The sequence below is a fragment of the Parambassis ranga genome, chromosome 10 (assembly GCF_900634625.1).
Source record: "Parambassis ranga chromosome 10, fParRan2.1, whole genome shotgun sequence".
NCBI classification, from domain to species: domain Eukaryota; kingdom Metazoa; phylum Chordata; class Actinopteri; family Ambassidae; genus Parambassis; species Parambassis ranga.
This window is the reverse complement of record NC_041031.1, coordinates 16,999,730-17,021,720: the sequence shown is the minus strand read 5'-3', so window position 1 is coordinate 17,021,720 and position 21,991 is coordinate 16,999,730. Positions and strand designations below refer to the sequence as shown.

Genomic DNA, 21,991 nt, shown 5'->3' with positions numbered 1-21,991 from the left:
AAAGTCAGGACACCTCAACTTTCCCTTATAAGAACCCCAAGTTTATAGATGTGCATTACAACATAACCATCTTACCCTCTTAACATTCAGTTTCATCCATGAGCTTCATCCATTAGTATAAAAATGTTTCACTCATGTTGGCACCATCTGTCAGCACCTAAAGTTTGATGAAAATGTGTGCATGTGTAACACAGACTCATTTCATTGACACCCAATGTGTGCAAGCAAGCGTGTTCAAAGGCATGTGCATGTGTGGGCGATGGCTTCTGTGAGTCACTGTGCGTGTATTCCCACTCCGAAGAAACAGCAAACATGACATTTTCATGTACATGCACACAAACATGTTCTCTCTACACTCACCATGAACAGGATGCGGAAGTTGGCCAGATCTCCGAAGAAATCCTCCACGCTGACGGAGTGGGGGTCAAAGGCGAAATAGCTGCCGATGTTCTCGTAGAGCTTCTGCATGTTCTTGTGCATGGTGGACAGTTTTTCATACTGCTCCCGGGCATGCTTGCAGAAGCCGTGAGAAGGGGCCAAGAGTCAAGGAAGAAAAGGAGAGTGACATGTTTCACATACAGACAAAAAACATGCTCAAACGCCATTGTAATCAGACATAAAACCTCACACCAGATAAGTATGTTGATCTGTGGGGGGGAAAAAAAAGCTATTGTGAAAAATGATCACAAGCTTTATGGCATTCAAAAGGCCCACCTATGTCAAGGTCAGCGAAACAAAATACTGGATAAAGAAGGGTCAGAGACAATCTAATGTGCCATTACAATAACCTCTCCATCTCACTTTGGAGTCAATGGCATGGTGAGCTAATAGCTGCAGCCCTGGAGTAATGGAAAGGTGTTTTGTAGTCAGCAGCATGACACAGATGGTTGCTGGAAAAGCTGATTGCAGTCATTGTTCTATTGTTTCTCACAACAACAGTGGGGTCAGGTTGTTTTGAACCTCACAGCTCACGTCGCACTGTGTAATTTACTGAACAGGCGGAGCACTTTTCTCCTGGTGAATGACTATTGACAGCCAGCATCAGTTAAGCATTATCACAGCAGCCATTGACCTCATAGAGACTGCACTTGGAAACTCCAAGACTCAGGGAGCTTGGAGCTCCGGGAGGGATGAGGATGACACAACACACACACACTGCATGCACAAGTTCAAGTACACTAGGTAGAAGACAAGTATGGGTAAAAAAAAGAAAGGAAAAACAAACACTAGTGTTGATATACATATATTACTTGCTGCCGTAACTATATAAAGATACAATTATAGCTAGTTCCAAAAGTGCATGAAAAAGATCTCTTATCTCTGTTTGTTTGCAAATACTGTATGCAATCAGGCAACAAACACGAGTAGTCAGATGATTAAACAAGTTGAAAACAGGCGACAGGTGACAACAACAAAGACAAAGATTACAAAAATAATGTTTATCAGTTTATCTCCTTACAAATAATAATCAAACCTTTGCACAGATAAAGCTGCTGGGTTCGTCCACTAAACAACACTTAACCATATATATTAAGGACATTCTGTGTTATTACTAAAGAAGCCGATCTTCCCACTGTTTAATAAAGTGAGGATTTGAGTATGTGCTACATCTTCTTTTTACAGATGCTGGCCTGCATTAGGTCAGGCTCAGAAGCCTGAGAGAACAGGGGAGTTGAGTGGATTCATTTTATTTTTGACAGGATTCTTTTATTTTTGACTGACTGCTTTACCAAACTGAGACAACAACACTTCCTCACAGATGTATCGTCACTGATCACTAGCTATTGCCTGTCAAATTTTGGGAGATGTGTATGAGCCGAGACAGTCTGGGATTTATAAGAGAGAAATCCGGCACCTCGAGACCACAGCTGAGGAGCAGTGGCAGCATGTGACGTCAGCCTCAGAGAACTCATGTCTGCTGGCCATCTGCTGGCCAAGCTACACTACAGCCACTTTCTGCTTCTTTGTGTTGCACTCAGGTGTTCAGGTTGTTAGACACCTAAGAATGATGCCCTAGTCTGTGATTTGTCATGCTCTGCAGTGTGTAGCTGCATACACCACCTTGCTATGTGTTGCTGCTAAATAAGCAAAGACCTGACTTCAGAGCAAACATGAGTGCTGCATAGCTGCGGCTAATTTTAGTGCAATCACTAATTTAATACTAATCTGCAGACACATCCTACCTGCTGTGTCGACTGTTGAATTGTACATGAAAGCTTCGACAAAGAACCGATTAGCAATACTTACAAGACTGTAACATAGAGCGGTGGTTTCTTTTTGTCAATTTATGTCAATGTATTTTTCTCTCCTAAAATCTATCATTATTTAAAGGAACTGGACTATACTTTGCCCCTTTGCATCTACTAAGAGAGCAGTTTCCTGTTCTTTGCATCATGGGTGCAGTTATAGACAATTAGTCCTCTTATTCTTGTCGCCTTGGCAACATACACAGGCTGGTGGTACAGCATGTGGCCTGTGATTCCCAGGGTGAAACGGTTACCAAGATATTATTCTTTGTGAGCAATCTGCTATTAGTATGTGGAAACCACAGTGTTTCTACAATGCTGTTTGTTTTTATTTTTTATTTATTTTTTCCTGTTCTGTCATCTTGGTAGACGTCCATATTCAGGTCCAGGATTTTTTTGCCCCCCCCCCCCCCCCCCCTCCCCCCAGCAAGTTATTAACTTGCAAATGTTTTCCATGTGGATATAAATAAAACATTTATATGTGCCAATATGTGCATGTTTGATGTATCTACAAGTACACATGCTTACATGTACGTGTATGTGAATGTGGATGGGCCCCAGCTGAGAGGAATAAAAGGGCCGACAGAGCGGCTCGTGTTTAACAACGATAGCCCAGTCCTGGTTAGCAGCAAGCCCACACACGTGCACAGTACAACGGGTGGACTCGCCCTTCTGTCTTTCCTCTGTCTCTATCTCCATGTCTGCCTGGACCTGATCGACCCCCCTTTTGCTTCTGTCAGGCTGCTGTTATCTTAACTCACACCTTCCCCCTTACTCAACTTGTGTGTGAACACTGAAGGGTCCAATGGATAGATGTAAAAGTAAAACTTTTATTTACATCAAAACTCCTCAAAGAGTTGGGATTGCATTTGTTTGGTAAAGTCTTAAAATGATCCTCGCAAAGAAAAATCCCTTTTAGGGTTCCAGTCTACCATGACCAGCACCATATGGTGTTGTGCCATGTATTAGTGAAGCTGAACTTCAGTACTTCATCCAAAAATACTGAGTGCTAGACAGAGATTCATTTAAAGTCTTCACTTTCAGTAACATCCAACTGGTCATTGTGCAAAAAAAGAAAGGATTCAATAATAAATGTGTAATTATGAAGAACTATTTATAATGACAAACTGAAGACATGCAAGCTCATGCCAAAAACAATGTGTTAATTTAGCATAAAAGATATGTTGATACTATCCAACACTGGCACAAAAATGCTGATTTACAAACAGCATTGATTCCACAGTGCAGTAAAATGTTGAGGTCACAGCTTTTGCCTCTCTTGCAGAATAGCAGTTAAAAACACTGAGGCAGTGATAGTTGTGGCTTGTGGCTCTCTGTGTTTCACTTTCTTCACTTCTCTCCTCCGTCTCTCTCTCTCTCCCTCTCTCTCACTCACTGCAAATACCCATGTATGCACATGCACTGTGGTAGATGTGTCCCACTGGGGACTGGACTGAGGCTGGCTGGGCTTTTGCTCCTTGTATTTCCACATCAAAGACATGTCATATTGATGGAGCCTGACGCACACTATCCTGCAGCAACACAACCGGTATGGAAGAGCCTTCATCCAACATGCATAAAGAAAAAAAAGAATAAATGCTCACACATAGAGCGCGCACATTCGCTCTGTCAGGTTGTTACTCTTTTTCTTCAGCTCTACTTTCTCACAGTCATCGAGGCCTCTAATGTTTGTTCTCCTCCAAAGATACATCTTTTTTATTTTCTTTCTCTCTGTCCACCAATGTCTCAATCAGACACATTCCTTTTATAATTCTCTTTCTACATTTCCCCATTGATATTTTCTGTATTAAATTCTCTCAAATACGAACTCCCTCCTTCTCTCTCTGACTCAGAGTGAACTTTCAGAAGTGTGCTGTTTGAGCTGTGTCTGGTATTCAAGTCACTTGGGCTTGAAGCAGAGCAGGGAGCAGAGACATTGGGTCTCAAGGTAAAGCGTCGTACAGCCTTTGGTTGCCCCGGCCCTGTTTGTCAGTCTTTGCTCTCCTCTCGTAGCTGTCCTCAGAGGAGTGCTACACTGCCTGCACTTCCTGTGCACCAAACACCACCAACACAGAGCAAGACAATCGCTCCAGGGCCAGAGGGCTTAATGTTGCAAATGCAGATGTGTTTACTGGATTTTTATGCTATTGGCCCTTCTGGAATTTCTGCATAGCATTAGAATGAATGAAGGCCATCCGGCTAAAGAGAAGCTGATACAACAGAATCTGTAGTGCAAACATGGATTGCAGAGAAGCAGCAAGTCACTGGCTTAGACAACTCTAATTTCTGACAGTGTCATAACTGACAGTGCTGATTTAGATGTCAGATGTGAAATATGATGTGCTGCACTCTGATGCTTATGCAAATGTCCCGTTGTCGCCAAAATTCACCATGTAAACATCCAGAATTAGGTCTGTGTCCTGCCACAGTGTCCTCATTAGTGTTTAATCAGTCAGTATTTATCCATGTGTTTGACTTGCCAGAAGGGGTACATCTAACATGAGTAAGCTGTGATTAAGGGCACACATTTTAACACCACGTCAAAATCATATCCAAGTTAGATTTACTCACAACATGTATGAAAGAGGCTTTTTTTGGAGCAGAATCAATTCAATGTCTTGAAAAAGCCCAGAGAACGAGAAAAAAATCAATTTATAGAAAAAAACTGTCTTCGCAATGGCCACCTATGAGGGTGGCAATACATTACCTGGTTTGTTTACCTGTGTGCATGAGAGAGTTATTAAAGTGCTGCATAAAACCCTACAGTGGGGGCCCAAAAAGCCTCCTTAATAAATCTCCTGTAACCTACTTCCATTAATGTTTATTTAATGCTTTTCCTATGTGCTTCCTGGCCCCTCCATCCAAGGCCCCACACTAAGCCTGCTTTTCTCCTAACCCCACTATCCCTGCTCCCTTTATCCCCTCACCTACTGCCAACAGCCCCTGTGGGCCAAATTACACCATGGCTGCCCAGTGACTGGACATAACCCGTAATGGTGGGAGAGAGAGAGAGAGAGATATGCAGGAATGGGATGTAGAAAGTGAGAAAAAAGACAAAATATTAAAGGTAAAAAAACTAACTGCAGCTGTCATAGCTTTTTCCACCAACGCTGAATAACACACATAAGATAAGTCCGCCTCTTCAGAGAGGAGGACAGAGCCATTCTGTTGTGAGCATGATACAAGCTGAGGGAGGTCCACAGGATGAGCAGGCAAGCGGCTGACAGTATCCTGTGTTGGGCCACAGTGCAGACACCAGTTCTGTCAGAGGGAATTAGTAGAGCAGCCAGTTCCAGAAATTTAGGATGTGACCTGGTGCTGAGGTGGATGGAGGGATGAGAGATGTGTGTGAGAGGACAAGGAAGAGAAGATAATGCGAAGAGAGGAAGGGCAGGAAGCAGGGAACTAAAAACACTAACAAATAAAAAGTCACTGTCACATTTCCAAATGTGATGGATATAATCTGTGCTACGTTTGCATGTTCATTGAATACTAATTATAATAAAATTAATATTAAACAATGATTAATGTTTGTATCAACTATTAATTACACATAGATAAATCTCTCTGAATATTTTTATGCAAGGCCACAGTAACATTAGAGTTATCATTGCTTACTTCAGTACAAAATTAGAGATCAGCACAGAAATGTGAGTCAACAACTGAAATTCTCTGGCACTTGCACTTGTATTTACTGAGTATGGGAACATGCAGTGCATACTGCAATGGCGTACCAATAATGCTCAAGTTGAGTGACCATCAATGGCTGCTATTCTCACTACATGGCAGCTCACTCTAAAAATGTAACAAACTAACTAATGGTAGCAATCTGACATCACAGTAGCATGTTAACATTCTGCTGTTAGCATATTTTGACAAACAATTTCTAGCATTAGCTAACATGGTAACGTTAGGACCAGCGTCTGTCTCACTGCATACTTTTGCCACCTGCTGGCAACTCTGAATACAGAGTGAGCCCATCAGAAAGCTGCTATTATTTAACTTGTGAAAAACATGAGTGTGCACACAAAATTCCACAGCCACCCGTTCAATATGTGTCAAGATGTGTCACTCTGGATCGAAGTGGAGTGCAGACTGATCGACCAGCGATGATGCCAAGAAAAAGACACAACGACCCCTGCCCCACAGCAGTGGCTGTCTTCACAGACAGCTAACCTGCACTTGAACTGACAACTGGCATAAAACTATTCGCTCAGTGCTTAAACATAAACTAAATCACATGTGATTATATATTTAGGTAACAGCTCACCTGAGTCTGAAATAAAGTCTGTCTGTTGTGCATATAAGACTGCTGGAATTCAAGTCAGGCTCATTTTACATTGTGGGGATAATTAAATCTGTACCAAACGGAATGCTCTAGTGAAACAATACTGAGTGAAAACTGCTGGACTTTGTCCAAAGTAATCAAAACAACACCTTGGATGGAAATCAGCAGTGCCACTGAGAAATGCTATCCTGTTGATTCATCTTTGTCACTGCAGAATAAACTGTTTTTCCCCCTCTGCTTCTACCTGCCTGTCTCTCCTGGATGCTGAAAGTTGTAAATAAGTTTGTGATTATCCAATGTCGTTAAAGTAATATTAAGAGAAGGTTTTAGAAATTGTTTTCTTCTTGTTATGAATATATTTGGGACCAATCACAGGCCTCTTATGACACTACAGGCATGCACTGTGCCCAAACATTTGTGCGGTACTTGACATATATATAGTTATATATGTGTGATGAATGAATTTTCCTCACATCAGAGGTTCATTGGATTATATTATCACTTAGACATGGGGGTCATGACCTTTACTCTCTCCATACTCCTCTCCATCATCTCACCTAAGGCTCCCATCTCCTCTTTCTCTGGAAATTAAAAGCCAGATTTGATGTCAATTTTACTGTCAATTTATTCCGCCCGTCCGTCCCTGAAATATTTATACGTGTAGAGAGGAAGGTTGCTACTGCTTAAGCATTCAGAGCTCTTCACTACAGCACCCAGCTGGTGTTATAACAGCTCAAAGAGGGGGAGTCTGGTGGGTGTAATGACTACATCTGATAAAGGAAAAGAGACCATATAAATTAGAAATGAGGGGATTAGGTCCGTGGGAATGACCTGTTGAATCATGGATAAGCTATTAAAAAAGCGGTCAGAGCGCAGGAAAAAATGGAAAAAAAACTAATTTGATATCCACTATAATGGGGTCCGTGAGTGAATGTGAACACAACACAGTTGAGTTAAAATATATGGAGAAACATACACACACATAAACACACACACTATTTTATCTTTGATAACCATTTATGTTTTTCGGCATCCTTTCATCCTCAGCTAAAGCAATCTCGTGCCACATCGATGCCCGGGGCCGCTGCCTCTTTGTGTAATTTTCACGGCGCGGAAACATGACAATGCAAATCCACTGTTTACAACGTTCATACTTGTCAAATTGTAAAAGGTCAAGTCTCTCGCTTCCCCTGATCTAATCGGTAAACATCAATCCCTACCTAACATTACAATGGCTTACAAGATGCCCCTTGATGAGAGAAGTACTTGCAAGAACACAAGCATAATGCACATTATTACTAGGTTCAGGAAAGAAATCCGAACTATTTAGTACACCTGTCACAGTCGGGGCGTGTGTTTTGTCAGCAGCAAGTAATACACTGAGGCATTTTTTCCACTGGCACGAGACAAGTGTTGCCAACTTGGAGACTCTCTCGCTAAATCTGGAGACTTTGTCTAAAGCGAATAGCGAAAAATCTAGAGACTTTCTCTGGTGACTTTTGGAGACTGACATGAACTCAGCTACTGTCCTAAACGAGCAGCGGGTGCAACCGTGAGCTCCTCCCCCGCCCCAAAGCACGCACAGGCGGTCAGTCTCACAGTAGCTTCACGCAGCAGTCAGAGCAGAGAGGGGACCCACACCACTCTGTGTAAACTGCCGCTGATGGAGCAGGATGTAATTAGCCTATTTCAATGGCAAAAACAATATAACATTTAAAAAAAAATAAAAGCCTGTCTTTCTGTCTCTGCCACAACTTTTTTCCTCTTTCCTACAGTGCAGTGTCTAATACAATTGCACATAACTGGTCAATTATGCAAATCATGTAACAATGTCATTTAGTGGGACAGCCAATAGCTACTGTTCTTACTGAGGAGTTGGCAACACTAAAGCATCTCTCTGCAGCACTAACACAAGCAGTGACAGAATGGAATCTTTAGAGGGCCAACAGCAGCAACACAAATGTAATAACTGACTCCTAAATATATCAAATGCTGGATAATTAGCCTATATATTTTATGCTGATATGATATTTCCAGAGTGTTAAAAAGTCAAACAAGCAAATCTCAACAATATAAACCAAACTGTGACCTCAGAACCGTGATGCAAACCGAACCGGGAACCGTTCCGCCCCTGATCCTTACAGACACAGGTCTACTTGGAAACAATTTCACACAGCTAAAGAGCCATTAAAAACCCAACAAGGCAATTAAATGTAGCCTAATGTAGAATGTAGACGAGTTTGTGCTGTTACATTTAGTTATGAGGAAAAACATGAATAATCCTCGACATGCTGTTGCACATCTATTGATTAGTGCTTCAGTGAATCCATCCACCACCTTCTTTCCCTCTGCACGACAGAGCTGGATGAACCTGGGAGGAAAATGACTGCAATCTCTTCTCTCATAATTGCAAGTGCTTCCAGTTTAATTATTTAATCTTGTTTAGATAAATTCACGCTACACCTTTGAATGGTGAAATAACATGCAGTATTTCTTTATCAACGCAGCTAGCATTAGTGCCAAACATAAGTGGCAATAACGCTGCCTGTGTCTTATTTATGTTTGCACCACTTTCTGATGTATTTTGCTTATTTTGAATAGAACCAACATACAGCACTCCAACCTCCTATTGAAAGAAAGAAAGGCAGCTTTTTTCTTCGCAGTATGATGGCTCAACAGACTCATCTGGCTTTGTTACATAGTGCAGATACTGTTTTGTGCAGAGGGCACAGTACTGTTTCCATGCACTATGCCTTGTCTATTTGTTCTATGAGACTATGGCAGTGATGAATCACAATAGCGTGTCTCCAGTTTTTGTTCATTGCTCTGTCTCTTTACCAGGCTCCGATAAGCCTTTTGTAAACACTACACTGGAATATACAACCAGACCGTTACCACAGTAGGTGTGTTATTGATTATTCATGCAAACTAAAAGAGGTGCTGTTTCTCAGAATTATGAACATGCATACTTCCTGTGAACACTGTTAATGTTAACATGTTACACATGGATAACAGAACAGCACATCCACTGACAACAGAAGGGGTGTCTTGTTCTTTTAAGGTTTGTGTGTCCCTGTTTGTGAAGGCTTAGGTATTTTAGCTATGTTATTAGGTTCTGAAAACATCATAGCTTATTGCACCATTTCCTCTGCTAACACAGCTAACATGGTCACTAGATGACACATAGGTTTGTTGCAGGAAGCCAAGGAAATGTTCAAAGTGACAATCTTTCCTATAACTGCTTCTTGAGCCAAGGTTGGAAAACCTAAAAACATGCCTGTAACTGCCCTGACTTCCTTGCTTTAATCTGACTTAAATCCCAGCAAAAATGGTTATATCATGTGATCTTGTGCTCTCATGACTCAAATGGCGCCTAGCAATTGCAGCACTACTGTTGTTTTTCTGCTGAGAACAGCTAGAATGCTAACACTGTAGCACATTGGTTTAGTCTAAGACTATATTTATCAGACCAACTGTCAAAGTGCACAGACATGAAGAAATCTCCAAGGCGCAGTCTTTAGTCGCTCACTGATACGCAGCTATTCTTGCTTGTGTTATCCCTCTGTATGCCATCTGCATCGATTTTAGGGAAAGCATTTGAAAAGTGATATTTGACTGGGGTTAACGCACAGCTTCTCCAGATTACATCTTCCTTGTGTGATCACCATGCATAAAGTTTGAAATGGGACTTCTTAGGTGGCCACTTAATGCATGCCGTCTGAACACAGCAGTAATCAAGCCAGGCGGTGCCGTCTGCAAATGGACATCATGTTGGGCTGCCTTTGATGTCTGCTTCTAGACTGCAGGCAAGTGCTTTAAATGTCAATGGAATCTCCTGCCTTCGTGCTGGACTTTTTTTTTTTTTTTTAACCTTGTGTGTGCTGAATTTCTTGATATTATGTAAATTACATTGATACATTTTACATAGTGTTCAAGTGTTCTGTTCTAATATGGGAACAAGAGCAAGGGTCAGCTGCAATAATATGCTGTATATCATTTCCACAATTCCCAACAAAGACATATTCAAATTAACTGAGTGCGTGAGGAAGAAAGGCTGAAATCTGACATCCAGCGAGGTCCACCAATGCACTGTTGAAGCACAAATCATTACAACTCTCAAATGACATAAAAAGCAGTATCTAAATCAATCTGCTGATTTATTCCCAACACAATAAACAAACTTTTATCAAAGGTAAGGGTGTAAAGGGCAACAGCCCTTATTTGTTGATAGCTTTCAATAGCTTTCAATAGCCATATCTCACAGTGCAACTATGTAGTTAACAACTGGCCAAGTTTTTAATTTGTTTGTAGATAAAGAAAGGACTGTGGCAGGAGTGATAAAAGACGGGCTGAAAGAAAGAGGGAGAGAGACAGAGAGGGAGAGCGGAGAGAGAGACTGTATATTGATCAGATTCCTTCAGTCAGACCACTGGCCCAGCAGCTAGCGTGACAGAGTACAGCTCCATTCAATAGCCTTATCATTACCACAGCACAAACCCATTCAGCAGGTCAGGCTGTTTGGCCCTCGGTTCAGTTTGTGTGTGTGTGCATGCAGTGGAAAGGAAAACGGGGGGGGGGGGATACATTTCGATTCTTTAAGCCAATGAATCCCATTATAAGACCACTTACAGCACATTTCTTTGTCCAGAACACTATCAGCCTAATGAAGTGTCCTAAGAGTAGAGGGAAAGGCAAAAACGTAGATAGTACTCCAGAGTGTAGAGTTTGTAGAGTCCAGGTGAAGTTATTGATGGACAAACATAGTAAGAGGACAGCGGACATTTCTCTACAACATCGCTGCAATGTAATCATACGTTCAGTGTCCTACAGTTGTACCATAGTCCTCTCTGAGTGACACGCTGTAAATTGCACCCAACTAACAAGAAGAGGCATGTCAAACGTAACAATAAGACAATCGGCACTAAAGTATTGGCTAGAATGGGTTCTTTAAATACGAGGACAACCTCGTCCTTTATTAGATTACAGTCAGACGTGAATGGCAGAAGTAGCTGTCAAAGCTAGAGGAGGAGAGAAACAGACTGAGGAGAAAGGAATAATGGAGCCGTCTCCATTGGCAACACAGAGGCACAGACACTATTTTTAGCAAATTAATTTAAGGCTCTAAATAATTAACTGATAATTATCTGGCAATCAAGAGTAAGATAAAATGATCTTCCTGAGAGGTTTTTTTTTTATGTGGCTCAGCGGGCAGGCGACAGAGCTTTGTGTGACTCGCCAGTCAAAAAAGAAAAAGACAAAAAAAAAAACTGCCAAGTGTCACGATGCAGAAAGAGGGAGAAAAAAAATGACAGGGAGAATACAGAAAGATGTTCTTGCTAGAAGGCAAGTGGATTTGCTGATGATTAGTGCCTAATGAGTGACAGAAAACTGCCACTTTAAATGCATTTGTGTGTGGAATAATCGATGTGTGCAGCAGCTGTTCGCCATGTGTTCCTCATACATGTTGATACGCGCAAACGTGTGTATATGTAAGCATAAATAATCAAAGTTCAATTGACATTCTCATTTGCCCTTACAACAAGTTATGTTTTTTTTTTTTTTTTCTCTGACTGTCACAAAACTAAAACAGAGAGCAGTGAGTAAAAGTTCAGTAGTTTTGGTCGCAAGTTCAGTGGATGTTTTGTGTCCAAGTTAGGTTATCTCCACACCTGACCCTGGCAAGATTCACTTTAAAAAGAAAGGAAGAAGGGGGGTGGAGAGGGGTGAGGAGCCTGACAAGCAGTTGATAAACTGCCTCTGGCTATGTGTGTGTGTCCTCCAACCTGTAAAAAAAAAATAAGATTACCTTCATTGCCAGTTCATCTCCTTCCTACCTAGTCCTTCCTCTCTTGTCTTTATCTCTGTGACCTGCTCATATTTCACTTCTCAGCCCCTTGGCCATTACTGCTGTCCTCCCACTATTGAACACTTCTCAAAATGAACACTGTCACATTCACACAGTACAAGCTGCCAAACGAAATATGCAAATCTGTCAATCCATTCAATCTTTCTCTCATGCCGCGCCGTGTCTCTAATTGCAAAAAAAAAAACTACTGATTGGTGCACAGGGATGGAGATTTTGATATCCCAGAAGACCACTAACAAACAGTTTCTAAATAAAAAAAAAATCTGCCTTTTCATGTGAAAAACATAACAATCATGCATTTACAGGGGGAGATACGTGGACATATGTTTGCATACGGAGAGGGCACCATTAGTTTGACGGTGTGACAGGTTTTGGCGAGAGCTAAGGTTGACAGGCCTACCTAGCCTCCCCACTGTGCAACCTTTTATAAAAATCAATGCCACCACTAAACACAACTCTCCCCTGTGGAGCTGGGCCCTGTTACAGCCTCCTTCTCCTTATAGTATGGGGAGGAAAACACAGACAAACAGATAAATTAGAGCCTGCCCAGCTGCCCTCCTCTCATTCTCCAGCCTGTCTGCTATTGTGAAGCGACAACACTGTCAGTATTTTTTTTTTTTTTTATTTTGCTGCTTTTTTTTTTAAAAGTCTGCCTTTGAAACAAGAGCTCTTGCATTTACACTGCACTTTCTTCAGCCAATTATATTTTCTTTTCTCTACAGAAACTAGCTGTGAAAATCATTGTTATTGGCTTGATTGGTTGTCGATGGGTGAAACAGGAAAAAAGGTTTTGGAGGCATTGTACACATCCAAGAATAGGATCTTAAGAGGGACTGGCCCACTGCGTGACTTTACTCACATTATCTTCGCTGACATACATAAATTGTTCTCCCTTAAAAATATGGCAAAAAAATGTGTATTACTGCAAAATGAACAAAAAGAAATGGCAGGACGTGGTGCAGGAAGGGGGGTGCAAAGCCTGTTAGCTGGGTAAATAGACATTAGCCCTATTGTCTTGTCTTTTTGTCTTGCACCTTAAGAAATGTGCTTTCATAAACTGTTCTCCCAGCATATATTCACTGACAGAGGCACTGACACTTGTAACTTGCTAACAGCTGACAGCGATCGCACTGTCGGTGAAAAGCCTGAACACGTCCTTTGAAAATGCATTCATTGCTGCGGAGTATAGCATTTCTTGACACTAAGATCAATCTTTATTTTTTTCCCACAGAATATTTATCAAGTGAGGCGTTTGAGTACCACACAAACACAAAGCGGCTCTACAGGTATGCTGCTTGGCCGTGTTACCTGCTACAACTGCTCCATAGCACCATCACTGCAGTCATTTGGCAGTCTGTTGCTCTAATTTGCATCAGATTACATGCCCATGGAGACAAACTCTCCTTAATGGGTAGCATCATCCTCTGCAGGTGGCAGGGAAGACAACGTGAGTTGGGGACACAAAAATGATCTGCCTCCTCGAACGCTCACTTGTCATTGGCTGATTGCTGCTCGGATGACATCCATTTGCACTCTGAGATATTTGCAACTGCACACTTTCTCTCTATTAACATTAACCACACCATCCAACAATGTGGACACATTAACCCAGATATTTTGTTAATTAGCACATCACCTAAAACCTCAAAGACTTGTTAGACCTCAGCTCTACCTCTTCACAATGAAGCATTCTACTATGATTGTGCATACTACACGCATACATATATATATATATATATATATATATATATATATATATATATATATATATATATATATATATATATATATATATACATACATACTTAATTTTCACTTAAAAGTAATGCATGTGAGTTTGCGTTATAATAGGTGGCTTTAACTAAACTAGATGCAGCCCACCTTTCATGAGTGTGGGCAGGGGTGGGCTGTGGGATGATATTGAGCAGGAGAACAATCTATATCAGTCATTAAAATGCAAATGTGTTTACCAAGTCTAGCTTTGATGGCGCACTAATAACAAGCAGTGTGGAACAATCATGAATCAAACTTGTGTAGCGACCTATTGAACATACGCCGACGCCATGTAATGAAACAAGAGCTGAAATAAGAGCAGTTTCGACAGTCAATACAAAATCCTGTCATTATCTGAGAATGTGAAACAGAGAATTAAGCAGCACAAGATGACACTGGCATCGTTCCAAAGCTGCTTTTTCAAAGGAAACCTAGTTTCTATGCCCTAAATTAAAGACTATTACATGTGAGACAGATAGCAAATGCCACTGCGATCTGTAAATAAACAGGGGTATAAGCACAGCACCTGTTTATGCATTGTAATCCGATGCAGCTGGATAGACCTCGCAGGTAGCAGCACATAGGGATCTCCTGCTGAGGTTGTCAAGTATGGTATAGAGATATTAACACATCAGGGAGTTAAATAAATGCTAACCCAGTGTTCTCCAGCTGTTTCACACTTGCGACCCCTAAAATGAGGCTCCTTGTAATACCTCATAACAGCTTGCATTGTGTCTAAAATGTATAAAACCTGAGTTCATTTAAAGGGTAATTTCAGCATCTTTTTTCGAATCTGCCATATTCTAATTCCATTCAAAACAGTTTTTAATAAATGTTTTATTACTAGCTGTTCAGGTCAGCTTTACATGCCTTTGCCTTCTATCTATCATGATATTACTGCCTTGTTTGTGAGGGAAAACAAGGCAAACAACATGAAACTGAAGGTACATTTTGATTTCAGACAGGTCAGTCCAGTTTAATGTTTTTCCAAGATCTGAATGAAAACCAGCAGCCTGTGCTCAGCAGCTTATACTTCAAATTATCTCCATGATTGACCATGACATACCTCCACTACTACAGATAAGTTTGTGAGCAACTATCAAGAAACACAGTAAATAATTGAACTCCAAATCAGAGGAGGAGGATTGGGCCCCTCCCTTTACACAGCATTAATTAAAGAAACAAGTGTTTAGATGAGAAATCACACATCAAAGCAACAAAACGATCCAAATTCAAAACAAATAGCAGGGTGAGAAATACTCTTTTAAATTGCAACAACTTCTCTGACATGTAGTGTCAGCTAACCTGCAGATTTTACACACCTAAAAAAGGTGTGTATAAATGAGGTTTTCATGGTGAGGACAGGCTGCTAAGTGTTGGTGTATGTTAAATATTGCAGGCATCTCTACAACTACAACCAGGCTTACAGTCAAATGTAGTGAAAAGTAGTTTCATTCAAGTCCAGAGGCAGAACATAATAAAGAGCCATTTTATTTCATTGTTGATAGAGTATAAATGTATTAAATTATCATTTTTGGCTGGAGATTACTTTTTTCTTTTAGTGTCAACAAGTAGGACAGACAATACCACTGCTAATCACTAAGCACAGATCTCTCTCTTTCTCATCTACAGACAAAATGAAAAGCTCCAAAAAAAACCACACTGGGTGCCCCGGGAGTCTCTGTGGCAACACAAAGCCATGTGGGGCTCTGTTCAGAATATCTACTCACTCATACAATCTCTTGGAATCCTGAAAAGAGTTAGCAGTCCCTTTTAGAGCTTAGTCAATCTGAGTGGAAGGGATATAGAGAAGAAAGGAGATTGGTAACATGAGAGAGTGAGCACGAGGAAGTAACGGATGGGTGAGGGAGACAGAAAGAGAGGGACTTTGCAAATCATATCATCTCTGTGAAAGCAGCGCTGAAAGATAGAGATGAGCATTACTACTAATCTCCAATCCACACCTTGAAAAGAAGTCTGACTTTCATTTACTGCTAACAAGCTCTGTCGTGTGATCTCTGTGGATGACAAAAGCACTCAATGAACAGATTACACACTGTATTTACTGTACTGTCCTACAGTATGGAACAAATCAGAAAATCTCCAGTACATATTTTAGTCCCCTAATTCCCTCATTTGAGATGAATATTGAATTTTTGGTTTAACTATCACAGTTTTGGAAAAAAACAAAAACAATGACAACAACAACATATGTTATTTTATATGAAGCCATGGCAATCAGTAAAGTGTGAAATTAGAACTAATCTCAGAAAGGATTATTATCTCCGATCAGTCTGCCATCAGGGAGAATACTTGATACTGTTCTGTTTCAGATCAAATCTAATAAGCTTAAAGGTAAGTATAAGGCTTAGTATTCATTTGTGGATAGAAAAGCCCATTCTGTACATAGTTCACTTGTAATATGATAAGGAGATATTGTTGGGGGATTAGGTTATCTCCCAGGAGATCTATTAGTGGATAAGTCCTACTGGCTGTCTTATGAATCATTACCTTACTGGTTACAATCTGATCTGCACACACCCTCCTTAAACTACCAACGCTATGACCACACACACACACACACACACACACGCACTATGATTTAAACCCTTAAGCCGAACAGCAGGCAGATTCAAGGCATAACAATAGAAACCCAACATCGAGTACCAAAGTGGCACGTTGAAAGATCACTTAGGGTGTCATTGAGCTTCTGTGAAAAAAGAATAGAGAGATGAGAATCAGCAGATTGCCAACCTGCGCCCGCAGCACAGCAGGGCACATCCATTGCCCTGTGTGGGATGATAACCGGAGAGGTAGAGAACAGACGCTGCATCAGCTGTATATTCTGCAATGATGGCTAAAGTGACATTAAATAACACAGGGGCTAATCCTCTTTATGGAGAGTACAGTTTCAGTCAAACTGGCTTCAGCAGAGTGCTTTTTGGCTATTAGCAAAAATATCCAAAATGGAGGGCTTTAACATAATGGTAATGGAGAAGCAATTGGTAGAAGAATGCTACAAAGTCTGATGTTATTATTAACAAACTGGCACTATGTGTCACCAGCTTGGCCTATACATTACACATTCAGCTCAGGCAACATCCTGTACAACAGTCACGACTCTGGTATTTAGCAAGAAGGGATGATGGAAAAAAAGAAAAGAAAAGAAAAAAAAAAAACAAACTGAACTGCGTTTCTGCACAGAGCCTAAGGGTCTGATGGGTGAAATTCAATCCACTTTTTTCCACCTGTTAGAAATCTATTAGAGGCCAATAAGGATGCCGAGAGGAGAAGGTTTGAGATATTTCAGGTCAGCCTTGGAGGTTAATTGTTGAGTCGTCTGTCTGGTCAGTGAGGGGATCACTGTGTGAAAGCAATCCTGAAGGCAGGGGATGAACAGTGAGTGTGGATGGCATTGAGGCGATTAGAACAGTTGATGGAAGAGGCAGAGATAGAGAGAGTCACAGAGAGAGAGAGAGAAAGAAGAGGGAAACATGAACCCATAGACCTCAAATCAACACTATCACAAGGCTGCCAATGCTAAGTGGGTTTAGAAATACACTTAATGTGTTTAAGAGTGGTTATGTGTAGCCAACAAGCCCACCGTGGCTGGCTCTACTTACATGTGTGGTTTAACCTTTGTGTCAAGAAGAGATAAAACAGAAATGTTAAAAATAACTACCCATCACTTACTGGAATGTGAAAAAAAAAAAAAAAAAAAACTGTGCACATGAGACAACCCGTACCACCCACCCTCTCCCCTTGCTGAGGTAATTAAAGAGAATCTGCTGAACAGAGAAGACAAACTGATTAAAGTCCGGCTTAATCACATCCACGGAAAACCTCAAGGAACTTCCACTCGACTACTGTTCCCTTTTTAAGGTTACCATTTTAGAGGAAAAAATACAAACATAAAAAAGCTTAAAATAACAAGCACTGCGGCTGGTAATGTGGAATTGTTTACTTTGTTTTGATGAAGGTCAAATTAAATCAAGGAATGTAGGCTGTGGTGGCTGATGATAAATATTTGCCTGTCCTTTCAGATGTACAGTGAAAAGACATGGCCCTCCTGTGGGCATCGCTCCACATCTCTCGGGCTGCCTCCATGCCAGTCCCATTTCACAACTTGTTCTACATCTGTGACACACCAGCACACACACACACACACAGACACGCTCACACATATACATGAATGCACGGAGGCACTTCCTCTCACACATACAGAATGTCCCTCATCACCTTGCTCAGAGATGAATGAGTTTGCCGCTGTCCTCAATCATTTTAATCACTTCAATGGAAAATGCCTCATTCACAGCTATCGTTCCCACACTGCCTTGGAGCTATCTCATGTATACACATTCCTACACTCCCCTGTAACACCCTCCTCACACAGACACACATACACACAATGACTGAATGTCTTTCACTGATAGTACCAACTCCTGTGATACTGGAGCATTACCCTCACCGTCTCTCTCTAAACAGAGATAACAAGATGCCTAATGACAATGACATATAACTGACACTCCACAATTATTATCATTATTGAAACTCTTAAACATACATATCCAGGTTGGTGTTATTCAATTGACAACCCAAAATATCGGCACAGGGCTGAATTTGGTTTTGATATTGAATTTCACCGTTTATCGTGGCTCAGATGTTATGTATCGACTTCTTTGTGTGTTGATATGTGTTTATTGATGCTCGCTGTACTTGTATGCCAGTTAATTGAAAGAATTATTTAAGACGGATGCATGCTGAGATCATGCTGCAGCAGACTGGTGCAAGAGGAATCCTCAAGATGTTGTGGTTTTTAAAATGTTCTGTTGTGAGTTCTTTGTTGTTTGTGTGTTTTTTTGGGTAACATTAATAAACAAATGACTACACTGTGCACAAGATTTTAGGCACTAACATAAATCAATACCTCACTCAGTAAACAGTTCTCCTACCATACTTTTTTTTTTCTCCAAGGTTTTTGCAAGTAGGTTGTTGCACTCATACTGGAGAACTTTGTAAAGTGAAGGTTGTCTCAGCTGCTTCTGTCTCTTCATGTAGTCCCAGGCTGACTCCAGCTATGTGACCCTGGCTGTTGCAGGACTACTTTTTTATTTTATTTTTTTTTTACACACAGGGGGCTGTACTTTTGAGGTTTGTTTAATGCACTAGGGAATAGGATTGATGTCAAAGAGGAGTCTCCTGGATGCACAATCACATCATAGCATATTTCAGCATTATCGGTGTTATATTGCTTAAATAGAAGGACCATCAGCAATGCAATAAATAAACCTGAATATGCCAACTAAGAGCAACAGGAAGCCCTTTAATATTAATAATGCTAATACTACTGGGAGGCTCGGCCGATTGTTTCAAAGATGCTTTATTGGAAGCCATGGCAATGCTAAAATTAGAACTGTGTAACCAAAAGGAGCAAGATAGTGCAATCCATGGTTGTTATTGAACATGCAAATTAAAACTGAAATTACTTTGGAGAGCACTGCTTTCTAAGTTCGATGCTGCTCTGCTCCAATGATAATTACTGGACTGAGATGTACATTTTTTTTTAACTGTATTGTTTGTGTGTTTCTTCTCATTTGCATATGAGTCAGAGATAAGAGTCCCTTTCAGGGCACAGCTCCTGAAATACTTAAGTGAACTAAGAAATACAGTAAAAGGGAACAGAAGCAGCTAAAATATGTTGGTACATGTTCACATTACACCAAACCATTTCATTTATGTAAATATCAAAAGCATTACTTAATGCATATTTCATGTTAATTCCCTTTGTATTAACTGGGAAGAGCCCTGCCGTGTACCAAGCTACATACATAATAAGCATTGAGGAAATGTGAAAATATTACTATAACAGCAATGACATAATATAACTATAACTATATAAGAGTGGAAATCAAACTATTAACACTATAGGAAATGTTCCTGTTATTAAATGCCTGTTGTTTAGTACTCACCTCTATTGCACCGGTAGGTGGAAAAATATAACAATGAACATTTGACAAATCAGCCTTTAAATTCAGATTTCTTCATGCAAACTGTAGGAGTAGGGCGATGGAGAACATGCAAATAGAATTATATTTCAGATGGAGCATCATGACCTTGCTCACAGAGGTTTAACAATATGACTACTGCACCAAACAAGCCTGAGGCACTGTAACCCCTGCTGTACCATCCATCACAAACGTGCCTCAAAAGCACAGTCGGCCCACAGAGCACATGAAAACTGCAGTCAGTCATTCAAATGGCTCAAATTGTTCTTTATTTTGATATATCATGTTTCAACTCGCCCCTAGAAACAATACAGGAACCTTCCCAATAAGTTTTCAATCACAATTATTGGTGCCATGATCTGGCACCTTCACTGAGGTGTAGATCTTACTTCCATGTCCTTTTTTACTAAAATAACATGCACATCTTCCTCCATATAGTGTTGCTGTGCAATAACACCTAATCCCCACTCAGCAGTGGTAGCGCCAACATGTCCCTCCAGTCAACGCCTATTCCTACCTACACCTCTGGATGTGTGTTTTCACACCTGTACATCCTCTGTGACATGTAACATCAGGATATCATTGGACAGAAATGTGCTTGAATCTGCACTATAGTTGGCACCACCACTGTGTTAAACCATCTTCAATGTGGGCCCGCAAGGAAAAAGTATGTAGGTGTTTAGACAAACAAAAATAGAAATGAAAAATGTTTTTGACAAACAGTCTCATCACAAAGCAGTTTTGGTGTCGAGCTGTGAAGTAGGAGGAGCTGAGGGGCCCAACAGTAAACCCCTTACATTAAAAAATTAACATTTCAAAGATTGTATTTTTTAACTAAAAATAAATAAATACATTAATTCTCAGTATGGAGTACTGTGAAAGAACATCAGTCGCCAGTAGAAATGTCACCATGACAATGCTACTGGCGTATGTTAAGGCCTGCTGTTTTAAATATTACAACATGCTACGACGACTGTTAACCATCAATTTGCACCTCAGCCAGTACGAATCAGCACCACATTATATCTGCAGAATGCACTAGTGTCTATTTTAGGACCAAACACTGCCCCAATCTAACATAAACATTCATTGAACTCCATCCATCCATCTTTAACCGCTTATTTAAAGTCATTTAAAAGTGAACTAATCTTAAATTTACTGTAAGTTATTGAGTAAGTTTAGCTTCAGCACACACTTAGGTTTCTTCTGTATGTTTTCATGAGGACTAAAATCTAGAGAGTCTTAGAGTCATGTCCTAACAATGATCAAGTTTCCTATTCCAGACATGGACTATTTAAATTTGATTTTACCATAAATAGTAAGTTAATGTAATGGCAACTTCCCCTCATGCATCCCCTCGTCCTTGAACATACACTAAACCTGCCGTTACTCAGGTAAATGATAAGCATCATAATGTAAAGCACTAAGGTAGCAAAGCACTGTGTGTACACCATTTACACAAAACTCCGGCTTGTTTTTCATCTGATGATATGTATGAGTACTCAAATCTGCAAGATTGACACAAAAAATACATTCCTTACATATATTATCAAGTAAGAGAAACTACAAAAAAAAGAAGAGATCATACATTATTGCGACACCTGTATGGGTATCACTAAGAGTCGTTGCAAGGGGGAAAAAAGGAGATCTGAAAAGAAAGACATTATGGTCTCTGAGGTTCCTACCTATGTTCTTAAGTTAGGAAGGAAAGCCCTGAGGCATCAAAGCAAAAAGCCTAGGGATCAACTGTAAGTCTTCATCACAGAAAGTCAATTCAAGGTCAGCTGCTGGTTCAGGTAGCAGATGTGCCTCA

The 21,991-nt window shown here is 40.6% G+C and overlaps 1 protein-coding gene across 5 annotated transcripts in view; it reads right to left on the bottom strand.

The window, feature by feature from the left end:
* Nucleotides 1–21,991, bottom strand: part of diaph2 (diaphanous-related formin 2) — a 327,687-nt gene that overhangs the window by 62,177 nt on the left and 243,519 nt on the right. For all 5 annotated transcript variants that reach the window (XM_028415521.1, XM_028415525.1, XM_028415523.1 and 2 more), the window contains one exon: nt 361–525. In XM_028415521.1, the coding sequence (XP_028271322.1) occupies nt 361–525 (165 nt within the window). The remainder of the gene's footprint in view (nt 1–360; nt 526–21,991) is intronic.